This window comes from Peromyscus maniculatus, chromosome 8 (assembly GCF_049852395.1).
Source record: "Peromyscus maniculatus bairdii isolate BWxNUB_F1_BW_parent chromosome 8, HU_Pman_BW_mat_3.1, whole genome shotgun sequence".
Lineage (NCBI taxonomy): Eukaryota > Metazoa > Chordata > Mammalia > Rodentia > Cricetidae > Peromyscus > Peromyscus maniculatus.
Window position 1 is genome coordinate 35813201 of NC_134859.1, and position 16836 is coordinate 35830036.

The 16836-nt window shown below is 46.7% G+C and overlaps 1 protein-coding gene across 2 annotated transcripts; it reads right to left on the reverse strand.

Moving 5' to 3' along the window:
• Window positions 1-13047: 13047 nt before the first annotated feature.
• On the reverse strand, window positions 13048-16739 carry LOC102908919 (trafficking protein particle complex subunit 2-like). Of its 2 annotated transcripts, none has more exons than XM_006991339.4 (2): window positions 16604-16739; window positions 13048-13591 (listed from the first exon to the last, which is right to left on the reverse strand). In XM_006991339.4, exon 2 carries the CDS (start codon window positions 13553-13555, stop codon window positions 13133-13135), a length of 423 nt encoding a protein of 140 aa, XP_006991401.1. In that variant the 5' UTR covers window positions 13556-13591; window positions 16604-16739; the 3' UTR covers window positions 13048-13132. The 2 variants fall into 2 exon arrangements, with proteins under 2 accessions (XP_006991401.1, XP_042139895.1); XM_042283961.2 differs by having other exon boundaries at window positions 16514-16688.
• Window positions 16740-16836: the final 97 nt, after the last annotated feature.

Genomic DNA, 16836 nt, shown 5'->3' on the forward strand with positions numbered 1-16836 from the left:
GTGTGGTAAGATATTCAAGGTGGGTTGTTTACTCATGCTGTAAAGCTGACAGAGCCAAGAAGGAAGCGGAGATTCCCCAGATATTAGTAATTATAGTGGGCGGCTACCACCCCTAAGCTTGGGAGGATGAAAGGGTTCAGGAAGTAGGGCTAACAGGAGGAGGACCCCAGCTACAGATGGTCGGTAGGAGGGCCCAATCAGCTGTGGCTTTTCCTCATAGGGCAGTGTTGACAGAAGCCAAGGGTGGGAAGTAAAGGCTGCCGGAAGCAGGGACAGGAAGGACTACCTTCCCTCCTTCAGTCCCCCTCCCCCCCTGCAGTACCTCTGGTTTACAGAACCCAGCAGGAAGTCAGTTTGCGAGGAGGACTCAAGTCTGGGGATCTGGCTTGGCCGAGCTCCCTGCGGCCTCACTGGGAGGACTGTAGAACGGTGGACTGGGATCTTCTTCAGCAAAACCAGCATTCTTCATGAGTTGTTTCCCACTACCAGCTTCCATGGCTTTTCTTCTTCTTTGATTTGTTTTATGACTTTAAACAAAACTCTCTCTCTCTCTCTCTCTCTCTCTCTCTCTCTCTCTCTCTCTCTCTCTCTCTCTCTGTGTGTGTGTGTACTCACTTGTGGGCACCATTGATGTACATGTGGAGGTCAGCAGACTTATGGAGAGTCAGTTTTTTTTGGTGAGTTGGTTTGGTTTGGTTTGGGTTATGGTTTTTCTCGAGAGAGGGTTTCTCTCTGTGTAGCCCTGGCTGTTCTGGAATTTGCTCTGTAGACCAGACTGGCCTTGAACTCAGGGAACTGCCTGCCTCTGCCTACTGAGTGCTAGGATTAAAGGTGTGTGCCACCACTGCCTGCCATGTTACTTATTTTTGACACAGAGTTTCACTATTTAGCCCCAGATGGCCTAGAACTGGCTCTATAGACCAGGCTAACCTCAAACTCAGAGATCTACCTGCCTCTTTCTCCTAAGTGCTGGGATTAAAGGCGTGCACCACCACCGCCCGGCCATTCTTGGCTTTTTTTAAAAAAAAATTATGTGTATATGTCTGTGTCTGTGTGAGGATGCATGCATTTGTGTGCAGATGCTGCAAGAGCCCAGAAGAGGACATTGGATTTCCTGGAGCTGGAGTTAATGGCTGTGAGTTGCCAGATGTGGGTGCTAGGAAACAAACTCTGGTCCTTTGTAGAGCAGGGCATGCTCTTAACCGCTGAGCCATCCCTCCAGCCTCACAACTGGCTTTTCAACGTAAGTGCTAGGTATCCAAACTCCAGTCTTCATACTTCACAGTGGTACTTGATCAGTTGTCTCCTGAGCCTGTGAGCTGGTTGTGGCGGTACAAGCCTATGTCCCCATCACTCAGGAGGTAGAAACTGGAGGATCCAGACTTCTTGGCCAACATGGGCTACGTGGTAAGAAATTATCTCCAAAAAAGAAATAAAAAGTGCTATACAAAATTATTTGTAGAGATAATTTGAAATGGAATGAAAGTTAACAGTCTTTACTTTTTTTCCTCTTTTTTTCCACATGCTGGGCAAGCTGTGGCACTAAATATCCCCAGCTCACTCTTTTTTTTTTTTTTTAAAGATTTATTTATTTATTATGTATACAGAAGAGGGCACCAGATCTCATTACAGATGGTTGTGAGCCACCATGCGGTTGCTGGGAATTGAACTCAGGACCTCTGGAAGAGCAGTCGGTGCTCTTAACCTCTGAGCCATCTCTCCAGCCCATTTTTTTTTTTTTTTTTTTTTTTGGTTTTTCGAGACAGGGTTTCTCTGTGTAGCTTTGCGCCTTTCCTGGAACTCACTTGGTAGCCCAGGCTGGCCTCGAACTCACAGAGATCCGCCTGGCTCTGCCTCCCGAGTGCTGGGATTAAAGGCGTGCGCCACCACCGCCCGGCTCCCCAGCTCACTCTTAACTAGATTCATTAGTGCATGTTTTGTCTTCCTGTCTCTGTACCAGGGCACACCTGGTGCCCTCAGAGGCCAGAGGAGGATGTTGGCTCTCCTGGAACTGGAGTCACAGACCATTGTGAGCCATAATGTGAGTGCTGGATACCAAACCCGGGCCCTCTGCAAGAGCAATGGTGCTCTAACCATTGAGCAATCTCTCTGCTGTGCCTTCTCTTTAAAAAACTAAATGTGTGCGTGAATGTGTGTGCTCACACTCAGATGTATGCCCATGAAGAAGGCAGAGGTGACTATTGGTGACCCCCTCAATCAATCTCTGCCTTATTCTTTGAGACAGGGTCTCTCACTAAGCCTGGAGCTTTCCAATGGCAATGGGGGCTCACCCCTCACCCCTACCTACCACCATGCTTGGCTTCTTTGTCCTTTTCTTTCTTAGCAGAGCATGTGTAGATTTATGAAACAAAAATTAGAAATAACTTCCCAGAATGGGAAGGCCTCCCAGGGAGGAATGGCTATTCCTGACTGCCGATTGTCATGTATGTATGTATGTATGTATGTATGTATTTACTTATTTTATAGGACTGTTACCTTTTTTTAGATAAGGCATTGCTATGTAGCCCTGTTTGACCTGGAACTTTCTGTGTAGGCCAGGCTGGCCCCAAACCTGCGACCATCCTCTTGCTCCTGACTCCTGGGTAGTGGAATTACAGTTCTGAACCAACATACATGGCCAGCCCTCTTTTTTAACTTTTCTTTTTGAGGCAAGCTCTTACCCAGGCTGGCCTTGAACTTTCCACCCTACTGCCTCTGCTCACATTAAAAGTATTCTCCACGAGCTGGGCAGTGGTGGCACATGTCCTTAATCCCAGCACTTGGGAGGCGGAGGCAGGCGGCTCTCCGAGCCTGAGGCCAGCCTGGTCTACAGAGTGAGTAAGTTTTCTCCACTAGGCCTGACTCCAAAGAAAACGTTCTGTTGCTTTCTCCAGGCTTCTGCAGGCTTGACAGACAGATGATCTTAATTCATGCTCAGGGGCTTGCTGTAGGCCAGCCAGCGCTGTCATCACCACCAGGGAAGGGGAAGGGCTGTTATTCAGTTCTCTTACACTCCTGAGGGCTTCCACAGTCAGGGGGGTGTGGGGTAGTTTAGCCCAGTTTTGTCTGCAGCCAAGCGAAACCACCAAAAGTGAACTTGGCCTCTTTGTCAATTCTCTCCAGTTGACAAATGCTTCCCGGGCACTTGCCTCAGGATCTCTCTCTCTCTCTCTCTCTCTTTCTCTCTCTCTCTCTGTTCTTTTGTTCTTTAACTTTATTTTACGTGCATTGGTGTGAAGGTGTCAGATCTGGAACTGGAGTACAGACAGTTGTGAGCTGTCATGTGGGTGTGGGAATTGAACCTGGGTCTGGAAGAGCAGCCAGTGCTTCTAACCCCTGAGCCATCTCTCCAGCCCCATCTCTCTGTCTCTCAGGCTGGCCTCAAATTTGATATGCAGCTGAGAACGACCTTGAACATCTGAATCTCCGGCTTCAGACTCCCAAGTCCTGAAATCGTAAGGTGGTGACACCATGTCCAGTTTTGTGTAGTGCTGGGAACTGAACCCAGGGCTTCATGCACACTAGGCAAACACTCCACCTCTGGACCACTGTCGTCACATCTTCAGCCTTCCTTGCCCCTCTCTTTGCCCTCCCCTCTTCTCTTTGGCAGCCCAGCTTTGTAATCACCCTGCCTTGGCCTCCCAAGCACGGAGGTTAGGGGCATGTACCATCACGTCTGGCTTGGAATTTAAAAAGAACCTTAACACTGTCATTCTCATGAAGCACAGTTATTCAGAAGCAGCTGGCAAACACTGGTTGTATACTCCAGGGACCTGCTGCTTCCCTTCCCAGGAGTTCGAGTCAGCCCATGTGGGTGTAAACCTGAAAGTAAGTATTTCGTTGGTGGTCACGTGAGACCAGGATTGTAAACACATTTCTTTTCTTTTCTTTTCTTTTTTTTTTTTGGTTTTTCAAGACAGGGTTTCTCTGTGTAGCTTTGCACCTTTCCTGGAACTCACTTGGTAGCCCAGGCTGGCCTCAAACTCACAAAGATCCACCTGGCTCTGTCTCCCGAGTGCTGGGATTAAAGGCATGGGCCACCACCGCCCTATGTAAACACATTTCTAACCTATGAAAACAACAACAACAAAAAAAACCTTTTCCACCAAGTATTACATATGGACATCTTATTAATTCTTTTTGAGTTTTATTTTTCCATTATTTTTCATTTTATGTGTTTGGGTGTTTTGTCTGCATGAATGTCTGTGTACCCACATGTGTGCGGTGTCTGCAGAGGCCAGGAGAAGGCAGAGGATCCCCTGGGACTGGAGTTACAGGGACAGGAGAGATGGCTCATTGGATGAGAGCATTGGCTGCTCTTCCAGAAGACATGAGGTTCAGTTCTGGCACTCAAATAGCAGCTAACAACTACCTGTAATTCCAGTCCCAGTGCATCCAACACTCTCTTTGGATGGGATCCTGCATATTTATGGTGTATAGAAACTCAAGTAAGCATGCGTGTGTGCGCGCGCGCGCGCGCGCGCGCGCGCGCACACACACACACACACACACACACACACACACACACTAAAAACTTAAGTAACCGCTGGGCACGATGGTGTACACCTTCAATCCCAGCACTTGGGAGGCAGAGGCAGGTGGATCTATGTGAGTTTGAGGCCAGCCTGGTCTACAGAGTGAGTTCTAGGACAGCCAGGGCGGTTACAGAGGATCAGGAATTCAAGGCTAGCCTGGACTACATGAGACCATGCCTCAAAGATGAAAAGAGCAGGACAAGTTGTATATTGTCTTTTTATTATTCTTTTAAAGATTTCTTTCTTCTGTATTTTTCTCGAGGACAGGGTTTCTCTGTGTGGTCTCACAGATCTCACTGATTATATATATGTGTATAATATATATATATATATATATATATATATATATATATATATATATATATATTATACATATATATATGTAAAAACTAGAAGGCTACACTTGAGATCCACTTACCTCTGCTTCCCCAGTGTTATGATTAAAGTTGTGCACCACCTGGGCTGGAGAGATGGCTCAGAGGTTAAGAGCACTGACTGCTCTTCCAGAGGTCCTGAGTTCAATTCCCAGCAACCACATGGTGGCTCACAACCATCTGTAATGAGATCTTGTGCCATCTTCTGGCCTGCAGTCATACATGCTGTATACATAGTAAATAAATCTTTAAAAAAAAAAAAATAGTTGTGCACCACCACATTCAGTGAAGTCCCTGTTTGGCATCATGCTTTCCTGCAAACAAGAACCATATGAATAACACCATGTTCTGCTGCCAACTCAGTATGTAACCTGGTCCCTTGGACCTTGGAAGATCTACCTGGCTGAACTGGAGAAAGGCTTCTCCAGGTGGCCCTGCTTGAGCAGGATGCCTTGGAGGCTCTCTATGATAATGCTCTCTTTTCAAATGACTCTTCACTGTTACATTCTAGAGCTGTCCATGGGTGAGGTCCTGCCCTCAAGGCACCTTTAGCTTTTAGCTCAAATGCAAATTTGAGGCTTCTCCTTAATTGTGCTAATTTTTTAATAGCTACAGCACCCATCTTGTCCACCCTGTCTCCAGCTTTAACATTCTCCTTTCCTTACCCAAGTACATTTTCACATCTTTCTGCTCTTCTCTCTTTGAATTCTCATTATAAACGTCACTAAACACAGTGAGCAGTAACTATACCACAACCAATGTTATGCTGTGTTGAAATTTCCTTTGCCAAGCAAATTAGTCCATTACTATGTGTGTATGTGTGTAATGTGTGTGTATTCTGTGTATGAACACACGTGTGTAGATGCCTGCCTGTGCATGTGTGGAGGCCAGAGGAGGAGAGTGTGGGTGTTCTCCTCTACCTCCCTCAGCTTTATTCTTTTGAGGTAGGGTCTCCCTGGCACTCCTAAGCTTTCGTTTCTTGGCCAGGCTGCCAGCCAGTGAGGCCCAAGGATCCTTTTCTATTCCCCTTGCTCAGTGCTGGAGTTAGGCATATATGGGACGGCTGTGTGAGGGTGTCAGACTTGGAGTTACAGACAGTTGTTAGCTGCATGTGGGTGCTGGGAATTGAACCCGGGTCCTCTAGAAGAGCAGTTGATGCTCTTAACCACTGAGCCATCTCTCCAGCCCCATAATCCATTACACTTGAAATCAGCTTTATTGAAGTTTTTAGGAGACAGGCAGAACACAGTCTGAGTCTTTGCCAGAATGTAACATAAATGACCTTTAGTCTAGTTCTGGGTAGAATCCCTGTTACCCTCTGAAACCTCATGAGTATAATCTTGTCTGCCCAAGTTCCTAGAAGCATTCTGTTCCAAGAAGAGTCCATGAAGCTCTGCCTTATGTATGTGTTCTAGGTTCTCCAGCCTGCAGATCTGAAGTGTTCTACATTCCTCCCACAAACCAGCTCTGCAGACCTAAGAGCCACACAGTCAGGCTCATCACAGCAGGACTCCACCCTTTATACAGTTTTTGTTTGTTTGTTTTTCAGATGAGGTTTCTCTGTGTTGCCCTGCCTGTGTTGGAACTTGCTCTGTAGACCAGGCTGGTCTTGAACTTAAAGATTCACCTGCCTCTGCCTCACTCTGCTGGGATTATAGGCGTGTGCCACCACTGCCCAGCCTTGGGTACTTTTCTCATTGCTGTGACCAAATATCTAATAAGAAACAGCTGAAGGAGAAAGAATGTGTCAGGACTCATGGTTTGAGAGGGAACAGGCCTTTGCAGGGAAAGCATGGTGTGTAGGATGGGGAAGCATGAGACTGGGACTCTGCCCATTACGTGGAGCTGGGCTATGTGTAGAGAAGTAGAGAGATTGAGGATAAAGCCAAGTTGGGCTATAAATCTTTAAGCTTCTGCCCAGAAAGCAGAGGCAGGTGGATCTCTGTGAGTTTGAGGCCAGCCTGGTGTACAGAGCGAGATCCAGGACAGGCACCAAAACAACACAGAGAAACCCTGTCTCGGAAAAACAACAAAAATCTTCAAGCTTCCTTCCCTTCCATTTCCTTCAGTCAGGCCCTACCTCCTAAAGGCTCCCCAAACCGAGCCCTCAAAACAGAGACCCCCAGCTAGGGCCCAAGTGTTCAAACATGAACCTGTGTGGAATATTTCACATGCAAACCTAAAAAAACAAAAAACAAAAAACAAAAAAACCTGGCAGTTCTACATTTTGCCTGGTGTGGTAGTTTGACTAAGAATAGCCCCAATAGGTCCATATTTGTAAAATACTTGTTCCTCAACTGGTGGAACTGTTTGGGAAGGATTAGAAGGTATGGCCTTGTTGAGGGAGGCTGGGGACAAGCTTTGACATTTCAAGAGAGTCATGCCATTCCCATTGTGCCTCTCTCTCTCTCTCTCTCTCTCTCTCTCTCTCTCTCTCTCTCTCTCTCATGGATCAAGATGTGAGCTCTCAGCTGTTGCTCCAATCACACATCACCATGCCTTTAAAGATACCTGACAACTTAACCCGCCCCCTATGTCTCCTTCTTTTGCCCTGCTCTTATCTCTTGTCTGTTTGAACAGCTACAACACTTTCCAGGTGTCTGGCCACTCCCAGGTTGGTCCACCCCAGGTAGCTTTCTTCACTGTCCACCAGCCATCGTCACTCAGCCCAATGCCCAGCTCTGATCTGGCCACCTTAAAGCTGCCCCTGTGGGTTTTTTCATTTGTTTTGTTTTTGAGACGGTCTCTCTTTATAGCCTAGGCTATCCTGGAACTCACTATATAGATGAAGCTGGCCTTGAACTCACAGAGATCCTTCTGCCACTGCCTCTGCCTCCTGAGCTCTGAGATTAAAGGCGGGGATGGGTTTTTAACTGGCTGGACTCAGATTCCCTAGATGGACCTTTCTCATTCGGGTGATAGCTCCCCTCCATTACTTTCTCATTGTTTTACTCTCATCTCCCTCCTCTCCCGGGTCAGGGGTTACTGGATGGCTCCAGGGCGCATCCCTGGCTCTGCAGCAGCTGGGCACACTGTTTTCTCTACCCCTGGGTTAGTCAGTTTCCTGTTCCTATGACCAAATACCGGAGAGAATCAACTTAGAAGGAGGAGAGGTTTATTCCTGGTCCTGGTTTCTGAGGCTTCACTCTGTGGTGTGTGGTTCTGTTGCTTTGGACCTGTGGTGATGTGGAACATGAAGGTGGGGGGTTCTGGGAAAACAAAAGTATCCATCTCCTGGTAGCTGGGAAACGGTGAGAGAAGTGTCTGGGGACACAATGAGACAGAAACGGTGGACCCATCTCTCCTGTGGAACTGGGTTCTCTTCGAATCTGTTAAAAGTGGGCTGGTGGGATGGTTCACTGGGTTTAAGGTGCTCGCTGCTAAGCCTGACAATGTGAGTTCCATCCCTGGAACCCACAGGGTGGAAAGAGAGAACAGCTGTAATTCCAGTTACGGTCGATTCCCTCCAAGGGCACTGCACACAGACAGTCCATAGACACACATTCAGGCAAAACACTCATGTAAATAAAATTAAACAAAATCTCCAAAAAAATTAAATTACTACTGCAAATAATAATAGTGAAAGAAATTAAAATGAAGAAAGAAAAAAATGTCTACATTATATCAGGCCGGGTGTGGTGGCACGCACCTGTAACCCCAGTACAGGATGAGGCAGGAGAATTTTAGTTCCAGGCCAGATCACCTAGAAAACAAATGAAACGTACTGGCTGGCAAAGGGCCTGCCTGACATGTAAGAGGCCCAGTTCAGTATAAAAAGTCAACACAGAAACAAGGGCAAAGGTTGAAGGCCTCTGAGAAGGTGAGTGAAGGGTCCCTCCTTCCTTCCTTCCTTCCTTCCTTCCTTCCTTCCTTCCTTCCTTCCTTCCTTCCTTCCTTCCTCCCTCCCTCCCTCCCTCCCTCCCTCCCTCCCTCCCTCCCTCCCTCCCTTCCTTCCTTCCTTCCTTCCTTCCGCATCTTGACAGACTTTCACACAGCTCCAGGGCCACCTAGCTCCAGGTTCTGCACCTGCTCCCATTTCCCTTAGAGCTCCGCTCAAGGTATCACAGGAGCATCAGTTCCTAGAGGTCATTTGATACACCTCTTCCCCCTCTAGAGGGAAATGGATGTTAGACTTCTGGCCCCAGGGCCCAATGAGAGCCCAGGCCTTGAGCCCCGTTCAGCTAGGAACCAGAGACCTTTTCGTTAGAACTCAACAATCCTGTTCTGGAGATTCTTCTTCAAAGAAGTCAGAGGCCATATTGTTTTTCATATATACCAGGTTGTCCTTACAGTCTATGTAGTTGAGGATGGCCTTGAACTTTTGACACCTCCCCAGCCTTCATTTCCCAAACGCTAGGATTACAGGCTGGTGCTACCACACCTAGTCTATTGGATGGGAACCCCAGGCTTTGATGAATGCTGGGTACGCACTCTTCCAATTGAACTATACTCTCTCGCCCTGTTGTTAACCTCTTGGTGTGTCTAATTTATAAGTTACATTATCCCAGCTATATATGGACAGGATAAAAGAAAAAAAGGTCTATGTGTTGCTTGGTTCTATTAAGTACCGTCAGTGTTTCCGGGAACCCGCTGGGGAAGCTGAGCATGTCCGTGACTGACACCCAGCACTGAAGAGGGGGTTATAAAGCCTTTGTAAGTCCAGAGCACGGTGGACGACCTGAGTTTGATCCCAGGGATCCAGAGTCAGAGGCGAGAACTAACTCCTGCACGTTGGTTCCTGACCTCCATGTTTACCGGTGGTACATACACAACGTAAATAAATGTAAATTTCAAAAAAGGTGGGTGATGTCTGAGCAACACTCTGGCCTCCACACACACATGAACATGCATACACAAAATCAGTGGGGAATTAAGAAGGAATCCACTAGGAGTTTGAACAGTCTCCACAGACAAGGGGAGGTAGATAATGTACGTTTGAATCCATTGCTTTTGTTTTCCTCATGGTGCTGGGAATCTAACCCAGAACCTTGTGCCTTCCAGGCAAGCTCTCTACCACAGATGAGAGCTCCAGGTCCCAGCAGGACATTTTCTAAAGCTGAGAGGACAACCTGGAAAGCCGGAGCTTTGCTTCGAAGCCTTGTGGTAGACATGCTGGGGTGGTGAATTTCTCAAGTGATTATAGGCATGCTGTAGGAAACATGCACTTTCATGATTTTAAAGAACAGTGTTGTTTCCTTAATCTGTCTGGGACGGCTTATGGCCAAGCCAACAATTTAATAAGTAGACACACAGCAAAGAACACGTATGTCAGCATTTGGTTGTGACGACTTGCCAACTCTTGGCAAGTCTGTTGTGGGTTACTGAGCGGACAGCACCCCCTGCAGGAAAACAATAGTCAGCATGTAATTTTATTGCAGATGGCAATTTCTCTAACAGCAAACACTGGATGTCCACATCTCCTGCCTCTCAGGTTTTGCTTTTGCCTGTATTTTGTGTTCTACCCTTGAGTCCCATCTCCCCACAGGAGGAGAGTATCTGTGTTCTCTAGGAGGCAGTATCTGTGTACACAGAGCCCATGACTCCCCAGTTCCGGGTTGTGTTTTTCACAGCTAGGCAGAGCAAGGTTAGCACCAGAACCTCACCCTTTCATCTTCCACAGATGTCTCAGCCAGTAAGAGTCCTGACTGCATTACGTGACAGTTATGACAGGTCTCAAGATGTGATGACGGTACTATCAGATATGGGAAGGCCAAGAGTGGCTGTGTGTGTGTGGGCCTGGAGAACCCAGTACCCAGGCAGTCGCGGTGCCAGGTTAACTGGGTACCTACTTTAACTGCTGTGGTCATCTTGCAAGGCAGGTATGATCCCAGACTGTGCCTGAAGAGCAGAGACCAGTTCAGTGGTGTGACAGGTGACTCGGTGAGTCAGGAAGGGCCATGGTGGGTGCTCGGGACAGCCTGACTCTGGATCTTGTTTTGTGTTTCTTCCTGGTGGATTTTTGGGGTGTGCTTACACAGGCCAAGCTGCCCATGGCTTTCCCCTAGGAGAGGCAGAATGGCGATGGAATCTGCTCAGTCTTTTTCTTGCTTGGGGCCTGTCCATCACCAAACCTCAGCTTTGCTTCTGGAACAGGATTATAAACATCTGCCTGGAGTGTCCTGGCAGCCCTCAGGCCACCCTTGGGATGTTCCACACAAGTCATGCCTCACAGCAGTTAAGATGACAGCAAGCACAGGGCTAGACCTAGGGCCGCAAGTGGTGTGTCCACCTCTCCCTCCAGGCCATGAAGACTTTGTTCAGTCCAGGGCCTTGTCAGCATAGCAGCAGAAACTCTCCACCAAGACACCAAATCCTTGTAGAGGTCCTCGAACCTCAGAGTTCTGATGGGCTGTGGTTCACTCAAGTACACTCTATTTTTATTTCTTTCTTTTTGTACTGGGTGGGGGGGGGGAGGTGGTGGCAGGTAGAAACTCTGGTTTCTAGAGTTGGTACAGTGATGGCCATCTTAAGGCTTATCTGTGGATTAGAAAGCCCAGGAGTCCTGAAGAGAGTCCCAGATCTGGAACTGATGGTATAGATGGTAATGAACCATCATGTAGGTGCTGGAACTCAAACCCAGGTGTCCTCTTTTTTTTTTTTTTTTTTTTTTTAGTTAAAAGGGAAGTTTATTTTGTGGGGTAACTTACAAGTGAATGGATAGTTTACAGAGTCTGGGAAAGGCGTGGCGCAGTCCAGCGGTGTTCTCTGCTCAGTCTACCTCCAGCTTCCAGGGTCCAGGAACTAAGACAGCCGGTGCATCTGGATCTCGGGTCTTTAGGGTCCTCTCTCCCAGGTGTCCTCTTATGCAGTAGCAAGTGCTCTTAATTCTGAGCCAGCCACCCCTGCCCGTTTTTTTTTTTTTTTTTTTTTTTTAGGCATATCTCATGATGTAGCCCTGACTAGTCACTAAGTAGCCAAGCTGAGATCCATTGCCTTCTGCCTCTCAAGTGCTGGGATTAAAGTTGTGTACCACCAAGCCTGGCTTACTTTTCTTTTCTTTTTTGGAGACAGGGTCTTTGTACATACCTCTGATTATCCTGGAACTCATTATATAGATCAGCCTGGCCTAGAACTCAGAACTCAGATCTGCCTGCCTCTGCCTCCTGAGTGCTGGGACTAAAGGTTTTTGTCAGTGTTGGGTTTACTTTTAATTATATATATTTATGGTGTGTCTGCATGTGGGTGTGTGGGCCTGAGTGCAGTGACTGTGGGGGTCAGAACAGGGCATTGGATCCAGTGGAGATGGAGTTACAGATGGTTGTGATCTGCCTGATGTGGGTACAGGGAATTGAACTCGGGTTCTCTGGAAGAACAGAACATATTCTTAACCACAGAGCCATCCCCATGGTCCAGTATTAGAGAGGAATTTGGGGTTGAGGATTTAGCTCAGTGGTAGAGTGCTTGCCTAGCAAGTGCAAGGCCTTGGGTTTGGTCCTCAGCTCTGGGGGAAAAAAATGGCAAAATATCAAGAGAGGACTTCTTTGTATAACTTTGGCTGTCCTAGAACTTGCTCTGTAGACCAGGCTGGCCTCAAACTCACAGAGATCTGCCTGCCTCTGGGATAAAAGGCGTGTGTAACCATGAGCTTTTATATTATAAAATAATGTCACCTCACTGGACAGAGGTGGTTCACACCTTTAATCACAGCACTTTAATCCCAGGCAGTGGCAGGTGGATGGATCTCAGTTAGTTGGAGGCCAGCCTGGTCTATAGAGTGAGTTCCAGAACAGCCAAGGCTACAGAGAAATGCTGTCTTGGGGGAAAAAAAGATGTTATCTCAGGAAAGGTTCAGAGAGATGGCTTAGTGGTTTGGCACAACCCAGGTTTGACTGGCTACACACATGAGTGGGTCATAGTTCCAGGAGATCTCATGCCTTCTTCTGGTCTCTTCAGGTAACAGTCATGAAGATGGTGTGTATACGTATGCAGGAAAAACATTCATACACATAAAATAAATCTAAGTTTTTTTAAATTATCTCAATCAGTAAAGATAGAGGTTTATTCTTAATTTTTGAAATAAAATATTTGAATTACTAATAACTATTTACAAGCAAATGCTAACGTTGATAACTAACATGAAAAAGTAGATTTGTTACATATAAAGGAAACTTTACAATATACAGATAAGTTGAGACATGTAAAGTTTTGCCAGGCTGTTTTTTCAAGTTACTTCCTATTCATACACTCCTGAGCAGACCCCACTGTGATTCTGGTTTTTTGCGTTTAGCTTAAAAGATGTTTCTTTCCAAGAAACTGAACTTTTCTTTCAAATGCACTTGACCGAATAGGAGAATTGGGCTCATAGAAGGGATTCATTGCAAACTTGATATACAGATCATAGACATCGGTGAAGAAGTTCTTGATTCCATCTTCTTGCCTCACGTCGTGAAGCATGATGAATCGCATGTGCCCCGCAGTGACGAAAGCTGACACAAACCACTCGTTGAATTTGTCCACAGTTTTCAAGTACATGCTGTTGGACAGCCACATGTTTTCATCAACCAGGTCCAGGGCGGCGTGAGCTATGAACTGGTTCAGGTGTCGGTGTTCATCTTTGGGTTCTGCCTTCCCAGCTGGCAAAAACTCCATTTCAAAAACTGGATTGTCATGGTGGCCAACAATTACAAAGTAGAAGCTTCCAGACATTGTCTTCTGTAAATGTACAGCTCCTGTAGTAAGATGCTGGTAACAGAAACACCCAGTCAATACATGAAAAATTTTATTTTATTTTATTTTTGTTTTTGAGATAGGCCATGTTAGCCTTGAAATCTCAATCCTACCTTAGCCTCCTAAGTGTGGGTATTACAGGTATTAGCTACCACACCTAGCTCTATTTATTAAAATTTCACCCTTCCCTCAACGATTTAATATACCTCTAGCACACACTAAATCTGCATATGCATTTCCTTCATCTTTGGGGTTTTGTACTTTTTATGAAACAAAAGGAAAGCTACTCATCATCTAGATCATTTCAATAGGTTCAGAAAATAAATTTGACAAAAACCTACCATCTTTCATTGATTAAAAACAGAAAAATAGGGCTGGAGAGATGGCTCAGAGGTTAAGAGCACCGACTGCTCTTCCAGAGGTCCTGAGTTCAATTCCCAGCACCCACATGGTGGCTCACAACCATCTGTAATGAGATCTGGCGCCCTCTTTTGTATACATAATAAATAAATAAATCTTTAAAAGAAAAAAAAAAAAACACAGAAAAATAGCCAGGTGGTGGTACACTCCTTTAATCCCAACACTCAGGAACAAGAGGCAGGTAGACCTCTGTGAGTTTGAGGCCAGCCTGGTCTACAGAGTGAGATCCATGACAGCCAAGGCTATACAGTGAAACTCTGTCTCAAAAAACCAAAACAAACAAAAAGACCCAAGAAAAACACAAAGAGAAGGGAATTTCCTTAATCTGAAAAAGTTCGCCCCACCACCACCAAACCCAAAAGTAAGTTTACAATTAATGGTCACAGACTGCAGGGCTGCGGTAGCTCACACCTGAAATCCCAGCACTGTAGAGACTGGGGCAGGAAGACTGTCAGGGATTTGAGGCCACCGGGGCTACACAGTGAGTTCCAGCCAGCCTGGGCTAGAGTCTGAGGTGCTGTCTCTAAAAACAAAACAAAACCAAAAAACTACAAGCTAAAAGCTTTCTTCTTCTTCTTTTTTTTTTTTTTCTTCTCGAGACAGGGTTTCTCTGTGTAGCTTTGTGCCTTTCCTGGATCTCACTCTGTAGACCAGGCTAGCCTTGAAGCATTCTTCTTAAAATCAGAAACAAGGCAAGATCAGGACTCTGCCTTTCAGCTAAGATAAAGTTTAGGAACTCGGGGAGAGTGCCTCTCTGCCACTTCTGTTCAGCACTGCATTGGAGATGTCAGCCAGGGAAATAAAGCTAATGGGAAGAAATAAAAAGCATTCACACTATAAAGTCAAAACTGCCTGAAGTTGATATCGTATACATAAAATATCCTGTAAGTGGCCCTATGGAACCACTTACAGGAAGGTTCAGTAAGGTTACGGGAAACAAGATCAAGACAGAAACAACAGCTGGATTTCTCTAGACTAGCAACTAATCCAGGAGTGACGGAGGAACAGAACAAGGGGTAATCACTTAAGAAAATATTTTCTGGCCAAGAGCACTGGCTGCTCTTGCAGAGGGCCTAGGTTTCCAAAGAAAATCCCTGAAGAATTAAGGAATCTGACCATTCTTGAAAGGTATAAGCAGGGTTGGGGATTTAGCTCAGTGGTAGAGCGCTTGCCTAGCAAGCGTACGGCCCTGGGTTCGATCCTCAGCTCCAAAAAAGAAAAAAGAAAAATAATTAAAAAAAAAAAAGATATAAGCAAATCATGGCAGGGGAGTCCTTTTCTTCAATGGTGTAGCCACAGTTAAGTTGTCTATGTTCCAGTAAATAACCACTTACCTATGTGTATGCAGATAACCCTAATTAGCCTCTGTGGGTCTCTCTCTCTCTTTGTCAAACACACACACACACACACACACACACACACACACACACACACACACATACACACACACACACACACACACACACACACACACACACACACGAGGCCAGTGTGTGCTATGTATGCACGGTGACCCAAATTCAACTCCAGAACTCACATAAAGGTGGAGGAGAAGCCAGGTTTGGCTTGGTAGCACATGTTCTTAATCCCTGAGCTCAGGAGGCAGAGGCAAGAGGATCTCTTGAGCTTGAGCCTCGTTTGTCCACAAAACAAGTTCCAGGACCGCTAAGGTTACACAGAGAGAACTTGTCTCCCAAAAGAAAGGAGAAATAGAAGGCTCAAGGAGAGAACTGACTCCATAAAGTTGTCTTCTGACCTCCACACATCTGCAGGCACTCACACTAGTGTATCGTATACAGACACAATAGTAGTAATTTAAAGAATGTAAAGACATGGAAATAAAAAGGGGAACTTATCGGGAAGAAGGGTTCGATGGGAGTGGGGTGAGAGGGTGTGAGAAGTACATTTTACACATGTCAAAGGAACTTGTCAAGGGATGATCATTTTAAAAATCAGAGTGGAATACCATCCATGTTTATGGATTAAAGATGGCAATACTCCGACAGACCTACAGACTCCATGTCGCTTCTTTCAAACAGCCATCTAACTTACTTCTGAACTGAACAACACAGTTGCGGAAGTAATGACAGCATGGTACTGGCCTAAGTTAGGGCATATCAAGATGACCAACGGGATAAGAATCCATTAAATAAACACGTACATTTGCCATTTGATGTTATTATCTTATCTTTAAAAAAATTTTTTAAAGGTGTTACGTAGTCCAGACTGGCCTCTACCTGTCAGAAGATGGCTTTGAATTTCTCACCCTTCTGCCTCCCCCTTTTCCAGTGCTGGGATTATCCACCATGCCCCTCTTCATTTTTTTTTTTTTTTTCTTAACTTTATTTCCGGGGCTGGGGACGAAATCTAAAGCCTCGGTGCCCGCTGGGCAAGAGCTCTACCACCGAGCCACACCCCATCCTAAGGAAAACGAAGCACACCCCCATTGAAGTGGCCAAACTGTGTCTTCCCAGGCACCCTCCCGTCTTCCCGTCTCCAGCTCTGGGTCCCACCGACCGGCTTAGGACGATGCTCGCGGGCGCCGAAGCGCGGGGATGGCCGGCGAGCGCCGCCCCGCCCAGGGTGGGCTCTGACGACGGTCAATACCTCGCCCAAGTCGACTTCCCCTAGTTCAGGCGCGGTGGTGCCGGGGGCGGCGGGGAAGGGGCCCAGCGCCCATGACCCGACCTTGACGTCACCTCACAGGCGAGCCCCGCCCAGCCAAGCGGTAAGGCGGCCGACTGAGCATGCGTGCACGTTCGCGCCCGCCCAGGAGCGCCTGGACGGCCCGCCCGGGCGGCCATCTTGACTCAGCGAGTGACGGGAGACTGCGCATGCTC

Bases quoted from the DNA above. Each gene is read 5' to 3' on its own strand.
- LOC102908919 (XM_006991339.4), bottom strand. From the start codon at position 13,555: ATGTCTGGAAGCTTCTACTTTGTAATTGTTGGCCACCATGACAATCCA.